General features: G+C 39.4%; 1 protein-coding gene across 1 annotated transcript in view; it reads right to left on the minus strand.

Annotated features, from left to right (window-relative positions):
* LOC106926668 (SPRY domain-containing SOCS box protein 4) overlaps window positions 1-22881 on the minus strand; it is a 29893-nt gene extending 7012 nt beyond the window's left edge. The window contains exons 1-2 of the mRNA XM_015001741.2: window positions 22595-22881; window positions 4190-5075 (exon numbers count right to left, since the gene is read on the minus strand). Of these exons, the coding sequence (XP_014857227.1) occupies window positions 4190-4898 (709 nt within the window). The 5' untranslated portion in view covers window positions 4899-5075; window positions 22595-22881. The remainder of the gene's footprint in view (window positions 1-4189; window positions 5076-22594) is intronic.
* Between the last annotated feature and the right edge of the window lie 1445 nt (window positions 22882-24326).

Raw genomic sequence — 24326 nt, forward strand, 5'->3', positions numbered from 1 at the left:
ACTTAATGGATTTAATTTATCGAAATTTGAACCTATGGGCTGCATCCAAGCAGTCCTCTGATGAACAGCTGCAACACCAAACAATGGCGACGACGACTGGACAGCTCAACTTTCACTTGACTAATTGTTTTGCAGTGACAACAACAATAATAGAGCTGTTCGTTTAATCACATTTAAATGAACATTCTGCTTAAACTTAACTTAAACTTGCCTATGTGAGTACAACCAGAAAAAAAAAAAGTTTACACCAAAGTCCACAATATCTTCACTATCTCATCAAAATAGTGACACCAACTACTGCCAGTCACACTGCATGGATTAACAGTCTGAATTACAAACTTCAGCCTCATCACTGTACACTTGAAAGATGTAAAAATCTACCGTGAAATGGTTTTTTTTTTATACAGCTTGTTGTGTAAGAACATCAAATTGCAAAGCGTTTGTTCCAGCCTTCTGACCTTCTACAAAAACTGCCGAAATGATAGATGAAGTAATTTTGAATTGTGACAGATGGGGCCTTTTTTTCAGCACAAGGATCCTCCATGAATGTTGAATCATTTCAAGACAATGTTAACTAATTTTGATCTTTTCAGAAAGTGATGAGACAACTTTGAATTCCAATAAACCACAAAGCCTTCATTATCACACTTTTCTTCATTAAACATGTCTGGCTATTTGGCAAGCAAAGGTTTGTCAACAAGCACCATCAAGGTCTTGCAACACATTCTGCTAATGGTCCAAACTGTTGTCAAAACATGTCAATTCTGCAATATTACTGCTCTCCTGAAGTAAAGATAAAAACTCAAAACAAGTCTGACTTGTCATCTTTGCATTATGGCTCCATATAAAGTCATATTGAGAAAACAGAAGTACCTGAACTTCTCACTACCCAAGAAAAATCTGAATAGAATCTTTTTAGTAATGCAACTGTCTGTAGTTGCCATGACAATCATATCCAGCACACCTCCACAATTTCAGTGGCAACTACTAAAACACTCACACCATCTGCGTGCCTTTAGATCAAGTCTAGCATGATGTGTTGTGAACAGTTGTGATCCAAAGGCCAAAACGCTACAAAGCAGGCTTTTAAAGATCAATTAAAAGGCCCATCAAGCCACAAAAGTCAGCTAAACCGTTTCCACAGCAACCTGCCACAACTGGCTTTTTAATTACTGAAAGAAAGGATTAGTGTTGAAAAGGAAGAGGAAGAAAAGAGATTGTTAGAAAGCAGGTGGGAGGATAGAGAACACAATGACAGTTGGGTCAAAACAGAATTCATTTGCAAAAGAAGGACAAGGATGTGTAAACCGGTTTGACCCAGCCTGCCACCATTACACCAGCAGAGACCTCCATGGACTTCTTGACTTTAACAGTGCAATGTCCAAGTTTGTATTTGTGCCATACCATTCCATTTTAGGGCTGAAACGATTCCTCGAATGATTCGAGTACCTCGATTACTAAAATTCCTCGAGGAAAATTTACCTGCCTCGAAGCTTCGTTAATTTATGTTTTATTAGTTAGCGCACCGTGTTCCGGCCGGGACTTCATTTGCGTTGCGCGGAGCTCTCACTTCCGCCTCTGAGTTGTTGACAAAAGCTAAGTCTCAGCGACATAAAGTCCAATCTTCAAGATTGGCCCGTGGGGATTTTATTGATTGATGATAATGCCCGACTTTTTATCGTTTTTGGGGTACCAATAAGCATCCTTAAAATGACTGGGGGAATGCCTGGAGTACGGCAGCATTTCTCCTCCGGGGCTGCTGGTTGAAAGCGAACGGCGGGAAGAGCGCTGAGGTGAGCGGATAGACTGAACAGGGCGGGCGGCTGAGTAGCTGATGCTTACCGTGTAAATGTAGCTTTACTGACGAACCATACAATAAATTTCATATCCCGGTCTGAAGAAACGGGTGGCGGAGCGCATCGTACATGGCTGGTAGATGAGTTTCTGAGTGTGACCAGTGAAGGTGTCGTAAATATCCCGTATTGCTTCCCCCCGTGTTCGTCCCCCGGTCTAACGGTTCCTCAGTCCGCTGGTCTATTTCCTCCCCTCCACCCCATCTTACGTTCGTTCATTCGCCCTCTCCTCCCACTCCAGGCGGCATTTCCCGTATTTTCAAACCCAAAGCGTGACAGGTTAGGTGGCAAGGTGAGTTTAATTAATCTATTAAACTCACTGAAGATGAATACATAAACTAAAAGCTGGATTGTAGACATTTTTTATAAGCATATTTGTGAGCCTGCCTCTTTGTTATTAAATTCAATATAGTTTCAGATTTTTCTATAACTTTTCTTCTGGTTAACTTAGAAAGTGAGCTATTATTGTTACAGGTTAGTTTTCTAAACTACAAAAAAGCAACTGTTAGGGATGCTCAAATATGAAAAATTGGACTGATATTGATATCTGATAGTAACACCGGTATTATGCCAGATTTACCAATATTTCATTTTATAATTTTTTTTTATCCGATTACTCGATTAATCGTAAGAATAATCGATAGATTACTCGATTACTAAAATATTCGTTTACAACAGCCCTATTCCATTTAGTTCACCAATTCTCTCTAGAAACATCTGAGGCTTTCCACACAGGGAAACTACACCTACTGATTAGATTGCAGTGGATTTCATTTGGGACCGATTCATATTGCTTGGCACGCTTTACATTTTATTTGAAACATGTTTCATTTCACAGGGACTCTTTTGTGTTGATCTCACAAAAATACATAAATTGCACTGAAGTTTGTGGGTGTAACATCACAAAAGAGGGTGGGAAAACCTTTGCAAAGCACTATCAACAGAAATACCAAATACAAGAGTTTGGCCGATATCATGCAAAAGAGGGGGAGTAAACCTACAATGCAGGGCTTCCTGCCAAACAACTCCAGACGTTAATCTTGGTGACACACTGGGACATCCTCCAGGACCTAACTGTCTGCTGTCCCCACCACAGGTTTGTGGCGCACAGCCATGCAGCGAGGCAAGACCTACAATGATTGCTCTTGCGAAACTTTGACAATTCCACTAGTTGGAGCGGACAAAATGGGAGAAAAGCAGCATGGGAAAGAAAAACACAGAAAAGGTCAAGCTGACATGTACTTTCTGCAATGCAAGAAGAATTTCCTTTCCACACAAAACTTGCGAGGCACTGGAGGCTATTTAGCAGGTGGTTGTAAATCTCCACAAGAAGGTTCACTGAGGCAAAAGAAACGACTGCGGTTGATCTACAAGGCTGGATTCCAGTGAGTCATCCAACTTAACGCAGACTGTTCAGGGTGACCATGTTCTAGTGCAGATCAGCACTACAGCAGTGCTCAGATACTGATTCACAACTAGCATTAATGCCAGATATCAGAATATTCACTTTTTTTTAGATCAACTCTTTATGCATGGGAAATGATAAATGATAAAAGGCCATGGACTTCTTATTTGGAGTAAAGATTGGGAAAACAAGTGCGATGTGATTTAATACATTCTTTTGTGGAGTGATTATAGTGAGCCATATATGAAACTGAAATATGTTAGGCAAAAAAAGTGCTAAAAAGTGACAATAAAAATGTAATTTAAATAAATTAGAGACGCACTGATCCGGTAACATCTGCATTGACCCTGATGCAGATCAGGCATTAGTGAAAATGTGCCCAATCCATAAAGGCAGATCTAATCAGTCTAATTCTATACTTTCTGCTCTGAGTGACATTGTGTGTTATTTATTTTACATCATACCTAGAATTTCTCATTTCACTTTCTGAATCGTAAGAAAATTTGTTGCAGTTCGTTTTATTCGTTTGGCCAAGGTAGTCAACCAACTGTTTTGGTCATTTTCAGTTTATATTACGTTTAAAGTTGTGATATCATAATTGCACTGACTGAACAAGTTAAAGTTGTGTTTCTACATGTTTGACAAGCTTGCGAAACTATTGGTAGATTTAAGTGTACTGTACTGGTGCCGAATTAGTTAATAAATTTGTAATTCATGTCAGTTTAAAAAAAAACGTTTTAAGTTAATTCAGCATCATTTTACCGTATTGGCTAAACCTGAACCTCAAGTATTGGAAGTGAAAAAAGTGGATCGATGACTAAAATAAATAATTATAGATTGGTGCCATGACAGAGAAAAAAGCCAAAACAGTAATTTAAAAAAAATAATAATAATAATAATAAAAAAACATCCAGTTTACACTTTTACTTACGATCTAGTCCATTGACGTAGCGGATTGATACTTCACAGTGCCCCCAGACTGCACTGACGATGGGATACAGTCTCTTTCCCTTTAGGCCCCTGAAGGCCACTCCTAGATATTGTCCATCCACCATAAAGCTTAGCGTCCCTTCGTCCATGTCCAATATTACTGTGAGGCAGTCTGGGAGAACAAACGACTCATCTGGCTCCAGAAAACTGGGGTACGTGGGTGCAGAAGAGTTACCAGGTCTGTTCTTTCCATCGTGATAAAGTCTGTTTCGGCCAAGGTCCCACCCCCAGGACTCCGAGTCTGAGCCTACTAGGGCCGTGTAACCAACCGAGTGTAAAGGTGCTTCAGCAGTAGCCACCCCTACTACAGCATGGGTGCCTCTCTGTCTTGCTGGCCAGTGAATCCTCCACACGTGTAGGCCACGGGTGTAGCCAACCTTCCCTCGAATGCAGTCTGTGCTCTGAGCCACGGGGTGCCTGTGAAAAGTCAGCTTGTCGTCCTCCTTGACGAAGACGTTGAGTGATCGGTCGTCAGAGTTCCAGGCGTGGCGAAGTTGTGTATCAGCAGTGGCTGGCGGCATGTCGAGCAGTAAATCCAGTCTGGGGGGCCGACAGAAATCCGGACCCCGTAGTTCGCGACGCACTGGCCGATACGAAGGCTCCCCACGTACATCCACTGACTTGATGCTGCCAGAGATCTTCTGGCCCATGGTTTAGAGGATTTAAGGGAGGAGGGGACAGAGGGGAGGGAAAAGGATGGACAAAGGGTGGTGATGAGGGGCCAGTAGGTCCGTACGTTACCTCATGGGCGCACAGAAATGATGTGAGGTCAGTGTGGAAAGATGCTGCTAGGCACACACAGTCGTCAGCCTGAGGGGACCACAACCCTGTAAACACACAGAGACATGATCCTAATTTTTTGTTCTGAATTGGTAAGTCAAGAATAAACAGAAAAATCTGTGTTTTCTTAGTTTGTCGTTTCCCCTTAAAGGGGCATTGTTTTTAGCCTACAATGAAAATGTTCCTTCAGACAGTTTTACGTCATTTTAATGACAGACAATGTGACAGAGTGGCTAGGGTTTTCGCAGGCTGTATAGAGCACAGACCAACTTGGCTTCAACCCTTCACCACCTCCAGTTGCACAATCTCAGTCGACTCGTCTAACTTTCCTTTGTTTTCAAGACGGAACAATGTGGTTGTTGGAAATATTTCTTCACAGTCACGGTGTGGAAACTGAAGGAGCGCCACTCGTCATTCTTGCTCAGGTAACAGCACTTTAAAACTTCAACTGATAAGCCGTCAGGTTGTATGTCTGTTGAGCACCTGACTTCAAGACAGCCTGACTAATCTGGAGAAGACAACCTGACTAATCAGTAAAACTGTGTATTATACATATTACTCTATAAATCAAACAAAAAAAGATACAACATTGTTTGTAATAATGACTTAAACAGAAGCTACTAATTTAATGTTTATTTGTTGGATCACACTGCCAACATCCTCTCTGTTCCGAGGCATTAGTTTTGTTTTAGTAAGATTCTTCGAGTTATGGGATATCTGAAATTGCTCAAAAAGCAAAACAAAACAATTAGAATATCCTTTAAATTAAAAATATTACAAACATCATTGTTAATCGTTTCTCTGCTGAAGAGGGAAATAATGAGCAACAATTAATATACAAGCAGTAGTACTTTTAGTCGAGGCTGATATAATCTTCTCAAACCAGCAAATATCTGGTTGCTATTCAGCTCCTAGGTTGTACACAGATTGCTTCAAATTAATCTAAACATTAAGGCCTCTGCACAGCTACATTGAACTTCAAATGTGAAGCCATTTATGTTGTATAAGAAAAAGACATCAAGCTGAGCTTGAAGAAAAGACTAAAGGCCACCGACTACTTTCAAATGTACAGAGTGCAGTGCGGTTTAATAGGATGAAGCTGCTTAAAACCTGCTGCACCAACAGAACGCCTTGTCCGCTCTGCAAACATTCTAAGGTTTCACAATCCCCTGCTGTTTCAGAGGAAACTCCACATGGTTCTTCCAGGGAAAGTACAGTGACTGGAATTAACCCAATCATTTTAAATCCTTCAAAGTTAACATTTATTGATGGCGTCTGCTTAAAAAACTAAAATGGCGAGTGATTTCTACTTACGGTCACAGATGTTGAAAAAGCTTGGGGCTAAATTTGGTTCAACGTATGAAAATCTGTAGCCAAAATATATTACACTTATAAAATTCTTGTCTACCATGCTTAAAGTACACTGCAAGATATGCAAATATTAGGATATTTACTGTTGACCAGGAAAATCTGTAGAACGGAAATTCATTGCCCTTTGCATTTCAAAAATATCCTGCCTGAGGCAGTCCCATGTCTCCCAGTTTGGCAGACATAGCTCAAAGGTTTTCGCAAATGCTGCTATAAGTAGGGCTGAGCGCCACCCTCAATTTGACATGGCTGTGGGGGAAAAAGCAGAAAGGAAATATAGAATAAGCAGCTCTGATTGAGTCTTTTCTCAAAAGATTGAGTCTTTTCCCATAGACCGTGTACAGCTCCATGGCAGAATATTTAAATGGGTTAAGACATTTCACCACTGCTTGAAATGCTCAGAAAAGGACGAGATTAAAGACTTAGCATTTTATCCAGTGATTTGACTTTTTTTTTTTTTTTTTTTTTTTAAGAAAATAATTCCTAAAAGATCCAGAATTGCATAAACTTGTCTAAATAAAAAGTCAACCCAAAATAGAAACTTGAAAGCTAGAAAAAAAAAAAAACCTAATCAATCCCTAGTAATACACTTTCTAGCTTTATTGGCTATACTGTAGGCTTTGAAATGGTAAAACATTTAGGTTGAGGTTTATATCTCAAAATTCAGAGGTGAAAGCAGAAGAGCAATTCAGGAAAGAGAAAAAAATCCACCATGACAAATGGACAACAGTAGTCAGAGTATTCAGACATAATCTCTGAGGATCATTTGTTGGACCTCGTCTCATGACTGGACTGCAACACACAGAGCGACTTCCACATTTCCCTCTACTGAAGATAAAAACATGGTGGACACAAATCATATGTTCAGTTCCTCACAAACTAATGTCAAAGACATTTATTAGACAACCAACGTGGCATTTTTAAAAATGTAACAAGCCTGTAACATTGCTATAAATGGCTTTACACTGCAGGAGACCATGTCAAAGATTTTCCTGTCAGGACCGAAAGTCCTTACAGCTATTCTTAAGATGGGTATTCAGAGTTTGCCTTATGTGGTTTTGAATCATTACAGTAGAGGCTCATTGAATGACCAAGTGTGAGTTGTACCCTTTAAAATACATCGTCATAGTATGCAGCTTATTGTGTCAATGCGCATTTGTTCACTTTGAGCCTAGGCCAAGGACAGAAACTGAAAATCTAGAAAAATTAAAGCGCACAATATCAACCTTGAATGAATTTTTTTTCTTTACCCTGCAACATAGACAGGTTGAAAAATTGAAGAGAAAAAGATCATTTCTCAGAGGACTCTTTGTGGATACTAGATGGCATCTACATCGACATGCTGACATTAAAAGAGAGAAAAAAAAAAAAGGCTTTCCAGCTGGTGAATGCCAAGCATCAAAGCAACATCATCCTAGTTTGATGGACAGCACAGTTTCTGTTCATGCCAAGTCCCATCTCATAAGCACACAGGTGCAATGACTATATGATCAACATCTGAGGAGAAAACTTCTAAAGCAGATTTAAAAAAAAAACAATACTACAACTTTGTTCAACAATATGCTATACAAACAATAAGTTACTTTAATTATAACCCATTAGCAAAAACAATGTTCACCATGCCAGGTTTAATCAGGCATGATTATGTGTGGCTTAGAAAGCTCACTTAACCTCCATCTCTCTAACCTCAAGCCTATAATTGCATATTGTACTTTATCAAATTACTTTACGAGCCTGAATCTGTTAAATCAGTGGTCTTCATTTAATCAGTTCTCTTCTACATGCGTACAAGGTTTCATTCAGAGCCTGGTTGCAACTATATTTGCTACTAATTGAGGCAGCAGGTCGAGGTACACTGCATTATAAAAAGACCTCAGAATCTTTTTTACACATGTTTGAACTGTCAACTTGTGAGGGATCAAAGGTGGTGAATATCGTTTCAAATGCGTTCAAAAGAAGGTGAAATTCCCCAAAGCTAGAACATTTTGTCCACTAAATACACTGATTGGACAGGTGATGGATGGGTGATGCAGAAGCCCTGACAGGAAAAGTAAAGAAAAAAACTGGAATGAGGAAATACCACGTGGCACGTGAAGAGACTAAATTCAGGTCTCCAGCGGAAATGTTTTCAGAGTTCATGCTCCGAAACAAATACAGCTGCTTCAACCTAAAACATCTGCCAGTTTACCATGATGATTAACAGAGTGGAACCTGGATCTTTACAATTAGTAATTGTTAAATGTTTCCCCACTTGAAATACTAGAAATTAAAATTATTTGTTAACCAAGCACCCACACCCTGACACGACATGCTCAATACCAATAATTACTCATTTCCAAATTTGTGGAGTAATCAGTCATATACTGAAAATATTGCAATTCAAAGATACTTGCTCCCAAAGAGAAACAGTCACATCTCATATCCATGCATCTTTAGAAAGTCATGGATGGTGATGCTGAGAGCAGGAAGGATCTCTGGTAGCAGTCAGTCTTGCAACAAATCTTAGGAAGTCTCTGACTGAAGAGTGTTGCTGAAGAGAGTCCTACTGAGAGCTCAATATCCAAGCACAAAAAACTATTTTCCTCACTAACAGGTCATGCATGACAGCTGCTGGCAATGCAGCCGTCATGCATGACCTGCATGCATGACAGCAGGTCATGCATGCAGGTCGGTTGCATGCTCGGTTGCATGCAACCGAGCAAAGGTTGGTTTAGAAAGCAGGGCAGAGAGATTGAGATGGGGAGCTGATCCTTGCACATTGTGATCGATGGAAGGGATGTTTTGAACTCCTTTCTACCCTCCTTGTGCTCTTCCTGCTTTGCATCCAAGAATCTTTCTTTTCAACTCCTCTGAGATTTGGGGTCTAATGGTGCATTTTATTTGTAGTTGGAACTCAGAAATTCTGAATTCCCAGTCTAATAGAAATGAGAGCACCACTACAACTGGCTGCATTGCACTGCAGACAGGAAAATAACTCTGAAAGAGTTCATATATGCAGTAGCAACGCATTGAGTTATAGTTGGACAGCAAAGCCAAGGTCATGAGAGGCGCAGAGTGCTCTGGTTCACATACTCAACAACGTTCTACACTTAAAATCAAATTTGGGGGAATAATGAGTCATTTACGTTTGGAATGACTCAAACTTAGTTGTATTCAAACTTAAGTTTCACAGAATAAAATTAAGACATGACTAAAGTAAGAACAGTAAAATTGTTGAGGCTAGACAGGAACATGAACTCAGTGAGAGCTTATTAAATTTCTGTATGTTGCCTTTCAACACTAACTGGGAGCCATCAAGTAAAAGCAGATGTCACCAGTGTAAACCGAACAGACCACATTTACAAACATCTCTACCCCAACTTGCATTTTCAGTCTGAATACCTTCATAGTTAACTGGAACTGTTGTTTCTTCTGAACCTATTAAATCTACAGGTGCAAACTTAATGTGATGCAGATTGTGGCTCCCAGCAAGAAGGTCTTCATTTAAATTCTTTAAAGTTTCCTTCTATGTGGAGTTGAACTGTTTCAATGAGAACATATGGGGTTTTTCCTGGGTTCTGCAGTTCTGTTTCAATTAGCAGAATCATGCATGAAAGTTAAACTGTTTACTTCAAAGCTGGTGTGTATACAAGCATAGTTTTGACTTTTTGATCCCTGTTTGACTGGCCACCTGTCCAGTACATACCCTGCTTCTTGCCCAAGGACACAGTCCCCATCACCCCATAACCTTAAAGACGACAAAAGACGAATGGAAATTGAGAGAGAACCCTCTTGCAGGTTTTTAATAGTATATTAAATATATATATATTTTTAAAAAAAGGCAGGACACAGAAAAATATATTTTTTAACCATCTTCTGCAGGGATCCCCGCTAAAATTATGCTTAAGGTTTTCAGATGCAGCAGTCACTGCATGATACTGCTTTGCTATACTTTCAAAATAGGAGAGCAGCACAGGTGTGGATGATGCAAAATGAAATTTCTGTTTTTCCATCTCTTATTTATTCTGTTTGACTGCAACTAAGCTCTCAGTGAAGCACTGAAATGGGTATGCAATGAATTTGGCAGATTGCAGTATATGGCCTTCACGCAGAGCATCGGGTCTGAGAGGGAGTCTGTGGAAACCAAATCGAAAACAGGTGATGTTTATCAGATACAGATTAGTGGAGACACAAAGTGGGAAGCCAAATCAAGAGATAATCAACTAAGAGCTGGTTGTTTTTTCCCCAAATGGGAATCATTTACAAAAATCAGTTCAGGTGGCTGAAGTGAAACACTCCAGGTCAAGAAGGGTTATATTATATATAATCACTATCACCCACCTTTGTCTTTTACTACTTTATGCCAACATGTCAGATGACCAAATCAAGGTCTGATCTGTATTAAACTCAATTCCCGATCTCTGTGGTTGGTCTGACTTGAATGCGTTATGGACATTTTGGTAACCTATTGAGCATTGGTTTTTCCACTGCTTGGTGTTCTTTACCATTTACAATGCTCACATTGAAAAAGAGGCTGTATCGTCCCCTGAAGCTCCATCTGTGTCTGATGCAACATGCTGCCCAAGTTCATATCCACAGAGAGCTTTTTGTGAGTGAAGGCTGCAAAAGAGCTGCTGAGAAGCTTATCACATTTTACGGTTTTCAAAAACAAAACCACAAGTTAATAAAGCAGAAGACTTAACTTTTCTCATTTGAACCACATTGAAATATTCTGAGCAACAAGTCATCAAAACTGAGCAAGCATCCTGATGTTAAACAATTTAGCGGACTGTTTCGCATTAAATCTTCAGTAGGAGAAAGGATAGGGTTTACTGAAAACTGTAGCTAAATGTGTTGAGTCAGATAAAGCTTTCCTAACAGTTAACCATGTTTTGGAGAATGTGTAACAGATTAAATGTAGCATGTTATTTTCACTGGATGTCAAGGATACAAAGTTTAAGTTTAGAAAGGGAATTGTTTTTCACTAAGAGTAATGAAGTAGCAAATCAGACTTGGCATCATCAGATATCTAAATCTTCTATTTGTTATTGTATCTCAGAGCAAAAACAATGACTTACAATAATTTGTAACCTCAAACCTCCAGGGAGAACTTGGATGCTTAGACTCGGTCTTACAGGTGTTCCAGGGCTGGGAAAAAATTTTCCATCTCAAGAGTGTAACCAAACAAAAAACAGTTAACTCCAGCTACACCAACACACAAGTGTGTGAAAAATTGTGCTGAAATCCAAAACAATCAAAAGTTCTGCTGAGGAGAAACTAAGCAAGTCACCTGATGATCAAAATAGGAGAGATAAAAGTCATGAAATAAAAGAAAAACCTCCACATGACTTAACGTCCAACAAGAAAACACTTATTCAGAGCTGACATACACCAATTACGCCGTAACTGTCGAGACGTCTTGAAACCTGTCACTTCTTAAAGATCTGCTAGAAACACAAAGGGCCAAGACACAGAAGTGGCATCTTACCATGAAGACACTGCTTTAAGTCAGGCGATTTCCACACAGCGATGCAAATGTAATCACAGCAGCCAAGTAGAATAGTGGGAATACTTGCTCTTCAATGCGTCATCCAAAAGGAGGTCAGAACACGCTCACCAGCCAGGAGCGTGTGGGACAAGACAGAGACAGACAAGAAGAGTGTGTTTGTGTGGGGAAGACAGCAAGTTCCTGCTCGTGACGCGAGTATGGGGAAGGACAAAAACAGAAAAAGAAAAAAAAAGAAAAATCCTTGGCTTCAGTTCCCAGCTAAGAGGGAAACAGCTGCTGGAGGAAATGGAGGGGGGCTGGAAAACACAGGGAGGCAGGGCTTCGTGTGAAGCACGCTCAAAGTCTTACCGAAGCGGTCCAAAAACCACCCACTCTCACAGATACCCTGACTGAGCTCCTTCAGAAGAGAAGACCATGTGGACACACACACGGAGCTGTCCAGGATTGGCAGATTAATGCTCAGCTCAACTTGCTGAACTGCACAAAGCCCACAGGGCTGCTCAGGATTAGGTCCAACAAAGTGCCGACCCATCAAAACTCACCAGCACCTCTGAGGCAGTAAAATCAGCGAGAGAGCACCTATCAAAGGAAGTGACATCAGCGGCATGTGAGAGCAATTGACACCGTTCCATAAACAGTGTTTGATAGCACAACAGAACAAAATGCTACATTCAGTGTCATTAAGAAGCCATTATTTTTCCCCTATAATTATAGAATTAAAAAGAGTCCAACATGAGATACTGAACTAGGGTTGTCGAAATAATACTTTGGTATGGCAAACAAGAAAAACCAAAGAAAAAAGTTCTTTAAAAGATACTGATCCGTTTAAAAATAAATACCCAAAGGGTTTCACATCTGCACACCAGAGCTGCAAGCACAAACTGTGTGTAAACTATAAACCCAGATTTAGCCTAACTAGGTGCAAGCAAAGTCTGGCACTAAACAGCACAACCTTCTTTATAGAAGTGCTTACACTTGCTTATAATTAGGAAGACATGCAATACACACCAATACTGCTGAATGCTGTGATAAATAGTCAAATAATTACAAACTATTAATGCATTTCCGCATGGGACTGACCAAGTGTCACCGAGAAAAATAAGAGTTTGCATTATCATGACAGGATCTGTTAAAAGATCTCAAATAAAAAAAATAATTGGGGTTGGAATTGACACCAACATCAGATTCATTTAGCATAAAAAGTGCTTTATAATGGCCATCATTGTGAGAGTTATTAAACTTTAGCAGGAAAAATAATGGGATCAAAACTGAATTTTCAAAGAAAATCTGTCATTTTCACAGTCATTGCACATTAAATTATCCCTTTATCCATCTGTTTGAGTGTTGTTGCCAGGGCAGACGAAGGCCAATAATGGACCCATTTGTCCAAATGACTTCCTGCTCCTCAGACACACCCATTAGCAAAGGATAAGAGGCAGCCTCTGCATCTCCGTTTACCCAGGAAGAATAACTTTGGCAACTATGTGTTAAAACTAGGAGCCAGTGCTAGCTTTTCATATGGACTGTGGTATTTCTAACACTGGTTTAGAGCCAAAGCCAGACCCTTATACAGAGGGTCCACAGCATCCTGACATGAGTTTCTAAAGTTCATGCAGTCAAAAAATTCAAACTTCGTTCACTGCCAGGCATTACAATTATAACTGAACTGCTTTTCATCGTCACGTTATAACAACCAAGGAAGTGTTCTGGTATTTTATGGCAAAACCTCAATTAATACAAAATTGTGAGGAATAAAAAAAAACGACCAAAGGTTTCAACAAGTCTTAGTATGGCAGAGATCCGTATTCACACCTTGTGAATGTCATTAGAACTTTTCGGTGCACTTTTGGGTTATGTCCATAAACTCGAGTTTATGGATTTGGTAGACTTAAATCTGGAAATTCAATCTCATCTTTTAGAAGTTCATTGCAGACGCAAACATAATGTTAACTATTCAGTTTAGCCAAATAATAAATTTTATAGATGCAAATGTGTCTGCATTATGGATTTTTTTTTTTTTAACATGAGCAACATTTGGATTCAGGTACTGCAGTCAAAAATGGACATAGATATCCACACATGAACTTTATTGAAAAGAAAAACCCAAATAAAGAATAAAATGCAAATTACGTTAACCTAATCTTTTGCAGTTTTGGTGTTTCCCCATCATCACACCAACAAAACATTGAGCTGCAATGTTCCTTGCTTCCTCATTGCTGCGTCTAGGGCTGCTAAATCACGGTTGTTCCGCTTCAAAAGATGACAAATGAATTCCTGATGCTGCTCAAGCTTAAACTCTACCCCATGTCCTTTGCTCGTGTAGTGACAACGCAGTCTGGCGTCAATGTTTTACCCCTCAAGTGAGCATAAAAAACAGGGAAGAACTGTGCAGTGTTTGCTAACAAAGTTTAATAAGGCCAGGGCAGAACTGGTTTTTAAAGCCGCTCAAGAAAAGAAGTAGCTTTAGGTTTAACAGGTGTGAGTACTTCTGCAAGGCACTGCACCCAGTACATCACTCCAATTTTAGGCACTTACTTCAGGCTTGGTGAATACGTTGCTTGTCCCCCTACAGTACCTGAATAGTTGAACTAAAAGTATGAAAGCTTGAAATGTGTAGCTCCGTATATCTGGTTAACTTTCCATCATCAAAATGATAAATACCACAAATTTAAGATTGATTTTTAGTTTGAAATTGAATCAAACAATTGAATCAAACGACGACAACCAACAACAATGTTCAATTCCCGTTTAAACATTATGAAAACAGGAACTGAAAATTAAACATCCTAATCCATCTAGATCTGACATACTTAGACGGTGCATACATCAGATTCACAGCATCTGGGTCACAGCACCAAAGTTCAGGTTATTACCTTATAAAAACTGCATAGTTTAATCAGGATGCCACAATGAAACTATATTTTATGGGTCACCTTGTTCCTCTTCATTTATAAGCACCAAGGAAATGGTACCATTAACATAATAAATGATATTTGGCAGAACATGTTAATGAGCTCAAACAGAGGCAATGGTCTGACACAAGGTCATGCATTATAAATGCAGTAAGCACTAAAGAACTGGTGGTTGTTCTAGGAAAACTGGATTTGGTTGGACCATGCTAAAATGCAGGCCAGGTTTCAGCGATTCAAAAAGTACTGCAGAATGTCAAAAACATGAGGTGAAAGAAGAGATGGGCATTACTACAACCACAGTACTGTTATGGAAACGTTGAGAAACAACATACTGTTCTTTACAGATTAAAAATCTGCATTCAAAAATATTTTTACTGGAAATACAAGTTTTGTTTCAAAAAGTTTCATTTTTCAGATGCAAGAATCAGTTGCTAAACTGGGTTAGATTGCTGCTAGATTTAAACTCATCTCTTTTCCTAAAGCCCCAACTACACAGCAATCCTTTCTAACAAGTTTACCTCTGCTGAAAATCTCTTGTGAAACCTCCTTCGTGTCCTTGCCATTTTATCATCTACTTCTCATTAACAGGACAATTAGTTTGCAGTAACTAAGGCACAAATCCAATTTAGTTCACAAGCATTTTGTATTGCGTATCAAGACGCTCCCAAGAGGAAGCACTGCAGAGGTTAGCGAATATGGAAAACTGTGGCTTTTAATGATCCGACATTGTTGATGAAGGCTAGAGGGAAGTGGGAGTGAACCATTTATCAGCAGACGGCCTCAGGGAAGGCACAGACAGCCAACGGTTTCAGACCCAATGTGTTTCAGTTCAAACACTGTCTCTAGTGACCGATTGCTCCTGTGGTCAGTGGCACTTTTGAATGGGTTTAGGTTGAAACAACAGTCATTAAATATCCCAATAAAGAGCCATGCTGCGTGTCCCATGATAACACCCCTATTTTTAATGCTAGATGTGGAATGACCTTATAAAAACATCCTCAGTCACAAGACCAAGGATGGAAACACCTTGACTGAAACATGGCTCTGAATGTTTCCTAAAGCCATTCAGTAAAACAATTGTGTTAAACTTTTTCCTCTTCCACAGTAAAGTTAAATGCAACTTCCTTTGCACTAGCCATGATCTAATAAGATCTGTGATTGATTTAATACAATGGAAGCTTAGACAAGACAATATGAAAATTCTGCATCACAATTGTGCACAAATTTATCATGAAATACGACATTACTTAATTACTACTTATAGCTTAAGTAGTAATTAACCCAAAACACCTTTTGCTGTCCAATTATTAAATAAGAAAAAAATAGATAACCACATGACTACAGCAGCTGAACTTCAAACATGTTAGAAGTATTGCTTTAACTGCAGATGCGTTCTGCCACGTACACTAAAGGAATGTCATTACATTTTAGACAATTTTTTTTTCTCAAAAGGGAATTTAAATTTTTGTGAATATATATATATATATATATATATATATATATATATATATATATATATATATATATAGCATAAGTGCTTTAATAGAGCATGCCAATTGTTTTGATCCAACATCAAAATAATTGATCACTGAAATACTCTTTAGCTCCAGCTCTACAGCAAAGGAAAAATGTTTGCGCATTTGATTGGTGCATCTCTAGAAGTACTTTTATTTCTAAGCAAGGTGATCAATCCTTTGACATTAGTTCCAAAACTTACTCAAAAGGGACACAAATGTAATCAGCTCATCTGATTATGTATTTGCAATGATCAGATGAATGTAAAACAGTTTGTGCTGATTTAGTTAGCAGGACAACAAATTAATTCCTTTCATCCTTCTGGCAAACAGATCACCATTTTTTAAGTTATGAAAAAATTCAAGTTTGTTTTTCTACAGATGCAGGCGGCAAATGAAATTGCTTTGAGTATGACAAAGTGTAGAGATAGTGGTCTGATTGTGAATTAAAAGCAGAACCTACCAGCCAATCTAGACACGCTCAAAGACGACTTGACATATTCTGCACATCAGCCTAGAAACGCTGCGATGACAAGGAGCTTAACTGGGAGGCATTTTGGACGTCATGTCATTGATGGAGTTAAATTAGTATACCCTCATATTTAAGCTTGTGGCCTCGTTAAGAAAATAAAAAAATCACGAACTACGATCAAACATGCCATGAAGGAACAGGGGCAACTAACTAGCAGCTGTCGTCAACTTCATGGATTTTTAATTAAAGAAGCTAATTTCTAAAAGATCAGACGAAACCACTGTAGTGAAAAGTGTTATCAGCTTTCCATGTTGCTTTGATCTCACAAAGACACTCTTTTTCAAACTCCAGTAGTCCCAACAACATTAGTACTACCCCTAACTGAACAGTTAGGTAATTGGCAGTGCAAGAAATCTCCAAATTTAAATCAATTTTTCTTTTTCGACACCCTCAATGGAGGACATGACCAACATGATCCTCAGCAGATTAGAAGGAACCGACCGACACCTTGCAAAGAAGACAGGAAAGATGCTGTACGCCACTGCAGCAACAAGATCCCAGTGGTGGACGTCTACCAGGACAGGGGACAATTCAATTATTCATGTCATTACAGCATGGGGAAACAATGGCTTGGCTGAATGGATAGTTGTAATAAGAGGAAAGCTGAGCGTATGGGTCAAGTTGCAGTAAGGTAACAGGAAGACAGTCTTGGCAGGGGACTAGAGGAAACTATGAAAAGAACTGGGCTTAAAGAGTCAAAAAGTTTATTCAATCTTTTTGTGCCAACATCTACTACAACACCACATCTACCCAAAAGAATTTCTTTGGAACATCAGTTACATAAAAAGTTCTAATTTAAGTTGAATATTAGTTCATAGAAATTAACAGCAATGACATGCAGTAGGTCAAGAACTTTTCAAATATGAAAGAGGGACCAAAAGACTAGAACTAATTTACTAAGTCACAAAACCACTTTATTTGGGAAAATTGCTATGAAGATATCCCAAGACGAGAAACTCTTCATGTCCACTGCATCGACTCCAAATCTTTGAAACACTTTTTCAAAAACCACCATCTAATATTCAGTAGAGCTAAGACAAGACAACCGCCCTTATAGATCTAGCCATCCTCTTCAGCTTGTCGGAGATCTGCCTGAGGAGATAGAAACTCCAAATGGGATATACGGTTCCTCCAGCGAGTTTGGAAGTCTGTCTCCCTCTCAGAGGCAGACCTCCAGAGGGAGCTGCCCTTTTGACTCCTAACAATGTGAAGGAGTAGCAGCTGTATTTTCAAGTCAACCTTGTATGACAAAGCTCCTCATCACATCTCTAATACCAAGTCCACCCACCCAACAAAGAACGCTTGAGACAATCAGATGATCAGTATCCAAAGACTGAGTCGAAACCAAGTGAGCAATAGATTGGGAGCTTTTAGGTTCAGATCTTTTTTCACTCCCAGAGATTGAAACATGTCTACAGATGACACATTGATCCAACAAATACTTAATTTACCAGGGTGTTAAAACGCCCATATTTTTCCTAGTGACAGACACCACACTATTGCACACTCAAGACTCTGGCTTGAAGATGCCAACAGAACCATAATATCTGCAAAACAGCAAAGCCCCTGAAATTTCCAAAATACAAAGTAGAGGCCCTCTGCTCCAGGAACATCACAAACAAAAATCTGTGAAAAGGGGTGCAACGTACTTGACTCCAACACGTCTCTGCCCACCGCATCAGCATCCACAATGACTGATGATATTTGGATGACATTAGTTGAGATAAAGTTTTGAAACAAACGCTATGCATTTATCAGTTCCACCTCATCAGTATAAAAAAACATCTTGATGCAGTTTCCAAACTTTAGCTCACACAGAACAAACACCTTTACTGCTCCAACTTAGGGAAAATTACAGTCATTTAGCAACACTTCTGTGGTTCAATTTCAGACAAAAAAGAAAGTTTGCGCCATGAATGCTACCTCACAAACCAGAGACAGTCATAATAAAAACTTGATTCAGCAATAGTCATTTTACAGCTGCTTCAATGTCAGACTGAGGTGTAGTCTATATTTAAGCATACACAGAAAAAACGCTGCATACTGGATCAGCGGAGTTGTGCTGATTCTCTACAATGGTGTGCATGCAGACACTGTCCTTGCACTGACCCCCAGGTTTGGGCACATCGTTTTGCATGGCTGGCTTTTGTGGCAGGAAGCAAAATGAGGATGATGGGAGTATGATGTTAAGTGGTGTGATAGTCAAATTCTTTACACTGTGCAGACCGTAGTAAAACAAAAGAGCGGATTGGATTATTAACATCTCAACAGCAGTTGTGCGTTACTGCCTCCGAGGCTGGAAATTACAGCATTTCGCAGCTACTGAACACAAAAAGCAGTTTGGGAATAAACAGGAGGGAATCATTGTCAGGAGTAATTTTCATTCAAAGTATTTTCCAGCTCCGTGCTGCAAACCTTTAGTGTACGAGTATAGAAACATGTGGGTGGAAGATTCTTCCAGGAGGAGCACTTTACACCACATCCTTCTCACAGTTAAAAGATGAAAGTAACCTCAACTTCTCTCTCTCCCTCTCTCTGGTGAGCATTAACACTGTAGCAAACCTCCATGATCTGGTAAAGAACTTAAGAATTCAGTCAACAGTAGCAACAGGGATCACATAAACTGTAGATCAACCCAGCCTTTTACTTCATCTATGCAACCTACCTTGTGGAGTATAGGGAGAACTGGATTTTGATTGTTTATCAGCATCATGGATGGAACGGATGGGACATTTTGCAAACATTTCCGCAGAGATAAGATGTCAGAACGTTTGCGAGATGTCGTCAAGTTTTTGTATTCATTGCCACAAGGAGGACGCCCCATAAATGTTTAACTGTTTCAGTGTTTTCACAGTAGTTCTGTGAATATTAATCTGCTTTAAAGATTAAAATCAGCGTGTAAAGACACAGAGTGAACTTCTCCATTGCTACAGCCCGATATGTTCCTAACGCTGAGCTTTGCTTTGTCCAACGTGGTTCTGGAGTGTAGACAAACAGTCCTTCTGCAGTTTCAAGCAGAGTTGCATGCGATTAACGGTTTGTGCAAACTTATTTCAGACTTAATCTCATTTTGGTTTGGAAACATTTTACCATAAATGTGTTTGGAGTTTTGTACCATGTCCTGACTTGCACTCATCGATGAAAGACCAAAAATCTATTCCTTTTTGCAGAAGTCAAAGGTTAAAATCATGCATCATATCAAAGCCTCTCGGTAAACTATCAGCAAGTACAAACTTTGGTTTGTTAAAAGACACTATCTGGGATATCTTCATAGTTGAAGCTACTTTGATGAGCAATGAAAAGTGTTTGGCAGAGATATAAAAGCAGTTTTGTGTATGGTGAGCCACTGGAGTGTTTCAATTCTCTCCCACAAAAACAAACATGAGGTCGTTTAAATGGCCTCATGTCCAGCAGAGCCAGCGCAGGGCTTTGCTCAGCACCGCATTGCTCTTAATGGGATTTGACAACATTAACATTCTACTGAGTCAGCATCGGACTCTGTGCCTGCACTAGTCGATGTGCTGAGTACGGCCAGGGCTCTTAACTGTACATCTCTATTATTGTGCATGTGGGAAATATTATTAGGGAACGACTTAAAACTTGTGCATCACTTTCAGATACGAGATAAGTGGCAGAAGCTTTAGCAATCTCCAACAACAGTCATTGATCACACTCATGTTAATGTTGCTCAGGTTTGTTTGGACGTAGTAAAAAGAGCAAAATGTCTGATTCACGTGAGATTTAGCACCACAAAGATAAACATATTAAGATTTAATATTGAAAAAATTTGGCATTATTCAAAACTTGCTAAACTATGCAAAACATATGGTTCACTGTCTTACACCATTTTGGTTTTAGAAGCCACAAACTAACTTTTGAATAACTCCAGTTTCACAGCGTTTAACGCCTGAGGTTAACCAATACTGGGTTCCTGGCAGAGCAGAGATATGAAAACGAGGTGCAAATGGCCAATACTTACTTGGCTGTACTTTTTTTTTTATTATTAATATGAGGGTTAGAAAGAAATATAGAAAGGAGCCGTTACAATTCACTCTGACCAGAAACTGAATTTTACTTTGATTGTTATGGCCAGTTTCAAACTCCTAAATCGATTTCATTTTGTTAGCAAAATCCACTCCATCTTGTGATCCGAGTTAGCCCTCACAGAGACACTGTTCAGCAGAAGGTCCAGCAGAGACTGCACTTCTACAACCTTCCAGTTGAAGGTTATAGAAGTACAACCTTTTACTGGAGCTGCTGGTCATCTTCAGATTATGCAAGATCGCCAGGGCTGACCTTCCCTCCATCCAGGACTTGGACAGGTCCAGGGGTCAGGAAAAGGGCAGCAAACTTCTCTACACACCCCACACATCCTGGACACAGACGTTTATCCTCAGCTCTGTGCTATATGTAAAAACTAGTCGCCACAGACAATTTCTTCCCACAGACTCTCTGATGAACACCTTACAGTTTGAGAAGTCAACTACTCTGATGTGAAACAAGAAAAACACTTTTGCACTGTCAAAATAACTCGCTGCCTTTCTTAAAAAGAGTACACGTGGCTGCAAACACACATATTGTTCCTTTGTGAATTTTATTTCCTCCATAGTTTATACATTTCTGCTTTATGTCTGTACACTGTGAAAACTTTACACACGAGTCAAATGATTATTTTTTGCACACAATCTCAGCCTTATTCTGATTATTCATATGTGCTGCTACCATATTACACTGGCAAGACAGTTTCTGCGTTAAAAATTGAGTCTTTTTCAGTTTTGATGACATTATTGGTCCAAACTGTGATGGCAACAAGACTCGGTCATCAACATTCGGTACAATTTGCTATAGGAGAGGAGTTTTTGTTTATTACAACAACCCCAAATGAAAATAAACCAAACAATGACAACAGTCAGCCAAGCTGCCACATCAGCCAACTATGTAGTCCATCTGCTGTTGGTCCGCCCACACGATCCTTTATCACACTTGATCTGGACAGCAGTCTGCCAGGGCCCAGCAGGGCAAAGCAGATGGTGTGGGCAAAGGCTGAGCACTTAGCCTCCACTAACAGGCAAGCCTTAAATCAGACAGACAGTGAACGGAGACCCGCAGCCTCACTGCTGTACAGACTGAAACACGTTCCCAGCAGAGTGGTGCAATGCATGAATGACTAAGGGTTGTTAATGCATGGATGTGGTAAGATGGGGGTCATAAAAGACGAGCAGAGTCAATTCCAATAGTTTGATGCTGACGCCATCTCTCCACAGACATTTGAGAAGTTGTCACCGTTATCAACTCTATGCGTTGTATGTTTTTTTTTTCTATCCGAATACATTAGATATTTTATATACAGTTTGAGTCATGAAACATACAACTCAAGTAAAAGTGACCGACACCTTCGGAGCCAACAGTTCAACAGGTTAGACGGTTTGAAAGCAGCAAGATTCGTAACAGAACCGCACTTTCAATAGAAAAACGTGTCCAACTCTTACAAAAAAAATATCAATGTCTCGGTTTCTTCTTGTAGTCACTGTAACAGAGCAACGAAGTAACACGACACATTATTGGAGCTAAACAGAGTTTGGGAATCGAACTGATTGTTGAACGCGGAGAGCGTTAATCGGCACTCGAAGGAAAGTTTGTTGTTTGAAGAGATTTGTGTTGTCCACAAAGTGAAGCCAAGCGGCTACAGTTAATACAGCTCTTTTAGACTCTGTTAACACCGTCCGAAGAGAAAAGAGAAACACAAACTTACCATAAGCAGCCTTCCAACGAACGCATCCAGGCGAGTCTCCGAGAAAAGCGACTCGAGATAGAAGAAAACCCCTCTCACGACTTCGTCTCTCCTCAGACAATCTGAGCGCTCGATACAAACACGCAAAATGTCGGGAAAGTGTAACAAACAGCGGTGAAAAATGGCTGAATGTAGTCCGTTTTTAGGAGGGGGCAGGGAAGGTGAAATGACTGTGAAGAGGGAACGGGGAGGCTTTCTTTCTTTGTTCCTTCTGGCTGCAGCTTGTTCTGTGGATATATTATAGCCGCTCATGTGTCCCAGACAGCCGCTGATTGGCTGGAGCCACGGGATCAAGCAAAGGTGAGTGACGTTAATTTCGCCACAATAACGATGCATTTCCGGTCACGATGCCTTCAAACAAAATAGATGTAGCAAGAATACTGCTTAGTTAAGAGAATATTTTTTCGCAATTTTAAGGAATAAAGCTACAATAGTAAAAATGTTAATGAATTTTATGTAGTGTTTATTGTTTGTACTTTCAAAAGTGCTGTACTTTTTAAACCTGATTACTTGATGCTTTTATTTTTGTATGATGATTTTAGTGCTTCCTGTTAGATGCTAGCGTTTAACCTGCGGTAGGGTGGAGGCGCTTTCATGCTTTACATAGTTTTATACTGAGCATAATCAAAATATTCTGGTGCTTATGAAATTCATGCCTATGAAATTCATGTGATATGATCGTTTTCCCATATTTTTCCTCAGTTTTCATGTGTGAATCTAAAATTTTAAACTTTAAAATTTACTAACCCCTAACCTCATATAAATTCACTTGAACGAGTTGTAATGTTTATTTTGACAGTTGGCAGTAAACTTCTATCAATCACATCGTATTCCCCTACTATAAATACACACAACTTCCTAAGGACTGTCATTTTATTTTATATCTATGTGCATATGTTCAGCCTAACTTGGATCAGGCTGTATTTTGTGTTATTTCATGCTTGGCTTTGTCTAAAGTGGACAGTGTGGTGAAAATGACCTAAAATGATGCAAAAGGCTATCCAGTTCTATTCTTACAAGTGGAGTAATAGTTTCATTAATCTAAAACAGTGTTTTAGCTATCTCTGTTCAGTGTAGAGTATTCAGTTGTAGATTTGATCAGTCTGAGCATGAGCATGTCATTTTTTTAACCTAAATTCAGACTAAATTCAATTAAAAATTATTTGAAGTAGCAATTTAATTTAAAACCCAAACAGGGAGCTCAGGTTTTAACTTTATTACACAGATGCAGTGTACATCAATGTTAACTTAAAGTTGTTAATCTCTGCACGAGAGCATTCATTAGCCAATGAGCAAGTATGCAGATAATTGGGCTGGACAGCTGAGTTGAGCAGATTTGCAACCAATGCCCTACGGTTTTTAGTGGGCCCATTATGATGCTGTCAAGCAGCATGTTTTTCAAGGTTTGTCATCAATAAAGCAATATCAATACCGATGAGAATCTGCAACTAGAAGACATCTCATGTCCCTTTTAGGAACTACATTCTATCCCCTAGGAGGTCAATGCTCACCCCAGAAGAGCAGGATTTCACAGAGACCAACTCCAGAATTTGGGAGTGGAGAGGATCTAATAATCAGTTTCAACAGTCCCTGATTTTTAAAAGCATAATTTATTAAACCACTGATATGTCTTGCTTCTTTGAAGTTTCAAACCAATAAATACCATTAGCACTATTAGCTGTTTAGCTTTGGC

Source organism: Poecilia mexicana, unplaced genomic scaffold, assembly GCF_051168715.1.
Source record: "Poecilia mexicana isolate PSO_F unplaced genomic scaffold, ASM5116871v1 scaffold_13, whole genome shotgun sequence".
Taxonomy (NCBI): domain Eukaryota; kingdom Metazoa; phylum Chordata; class Actinopteri; order Cyprinodontiformes; family Poeciliidae; genus Poecilia; species Poecilia mexicana.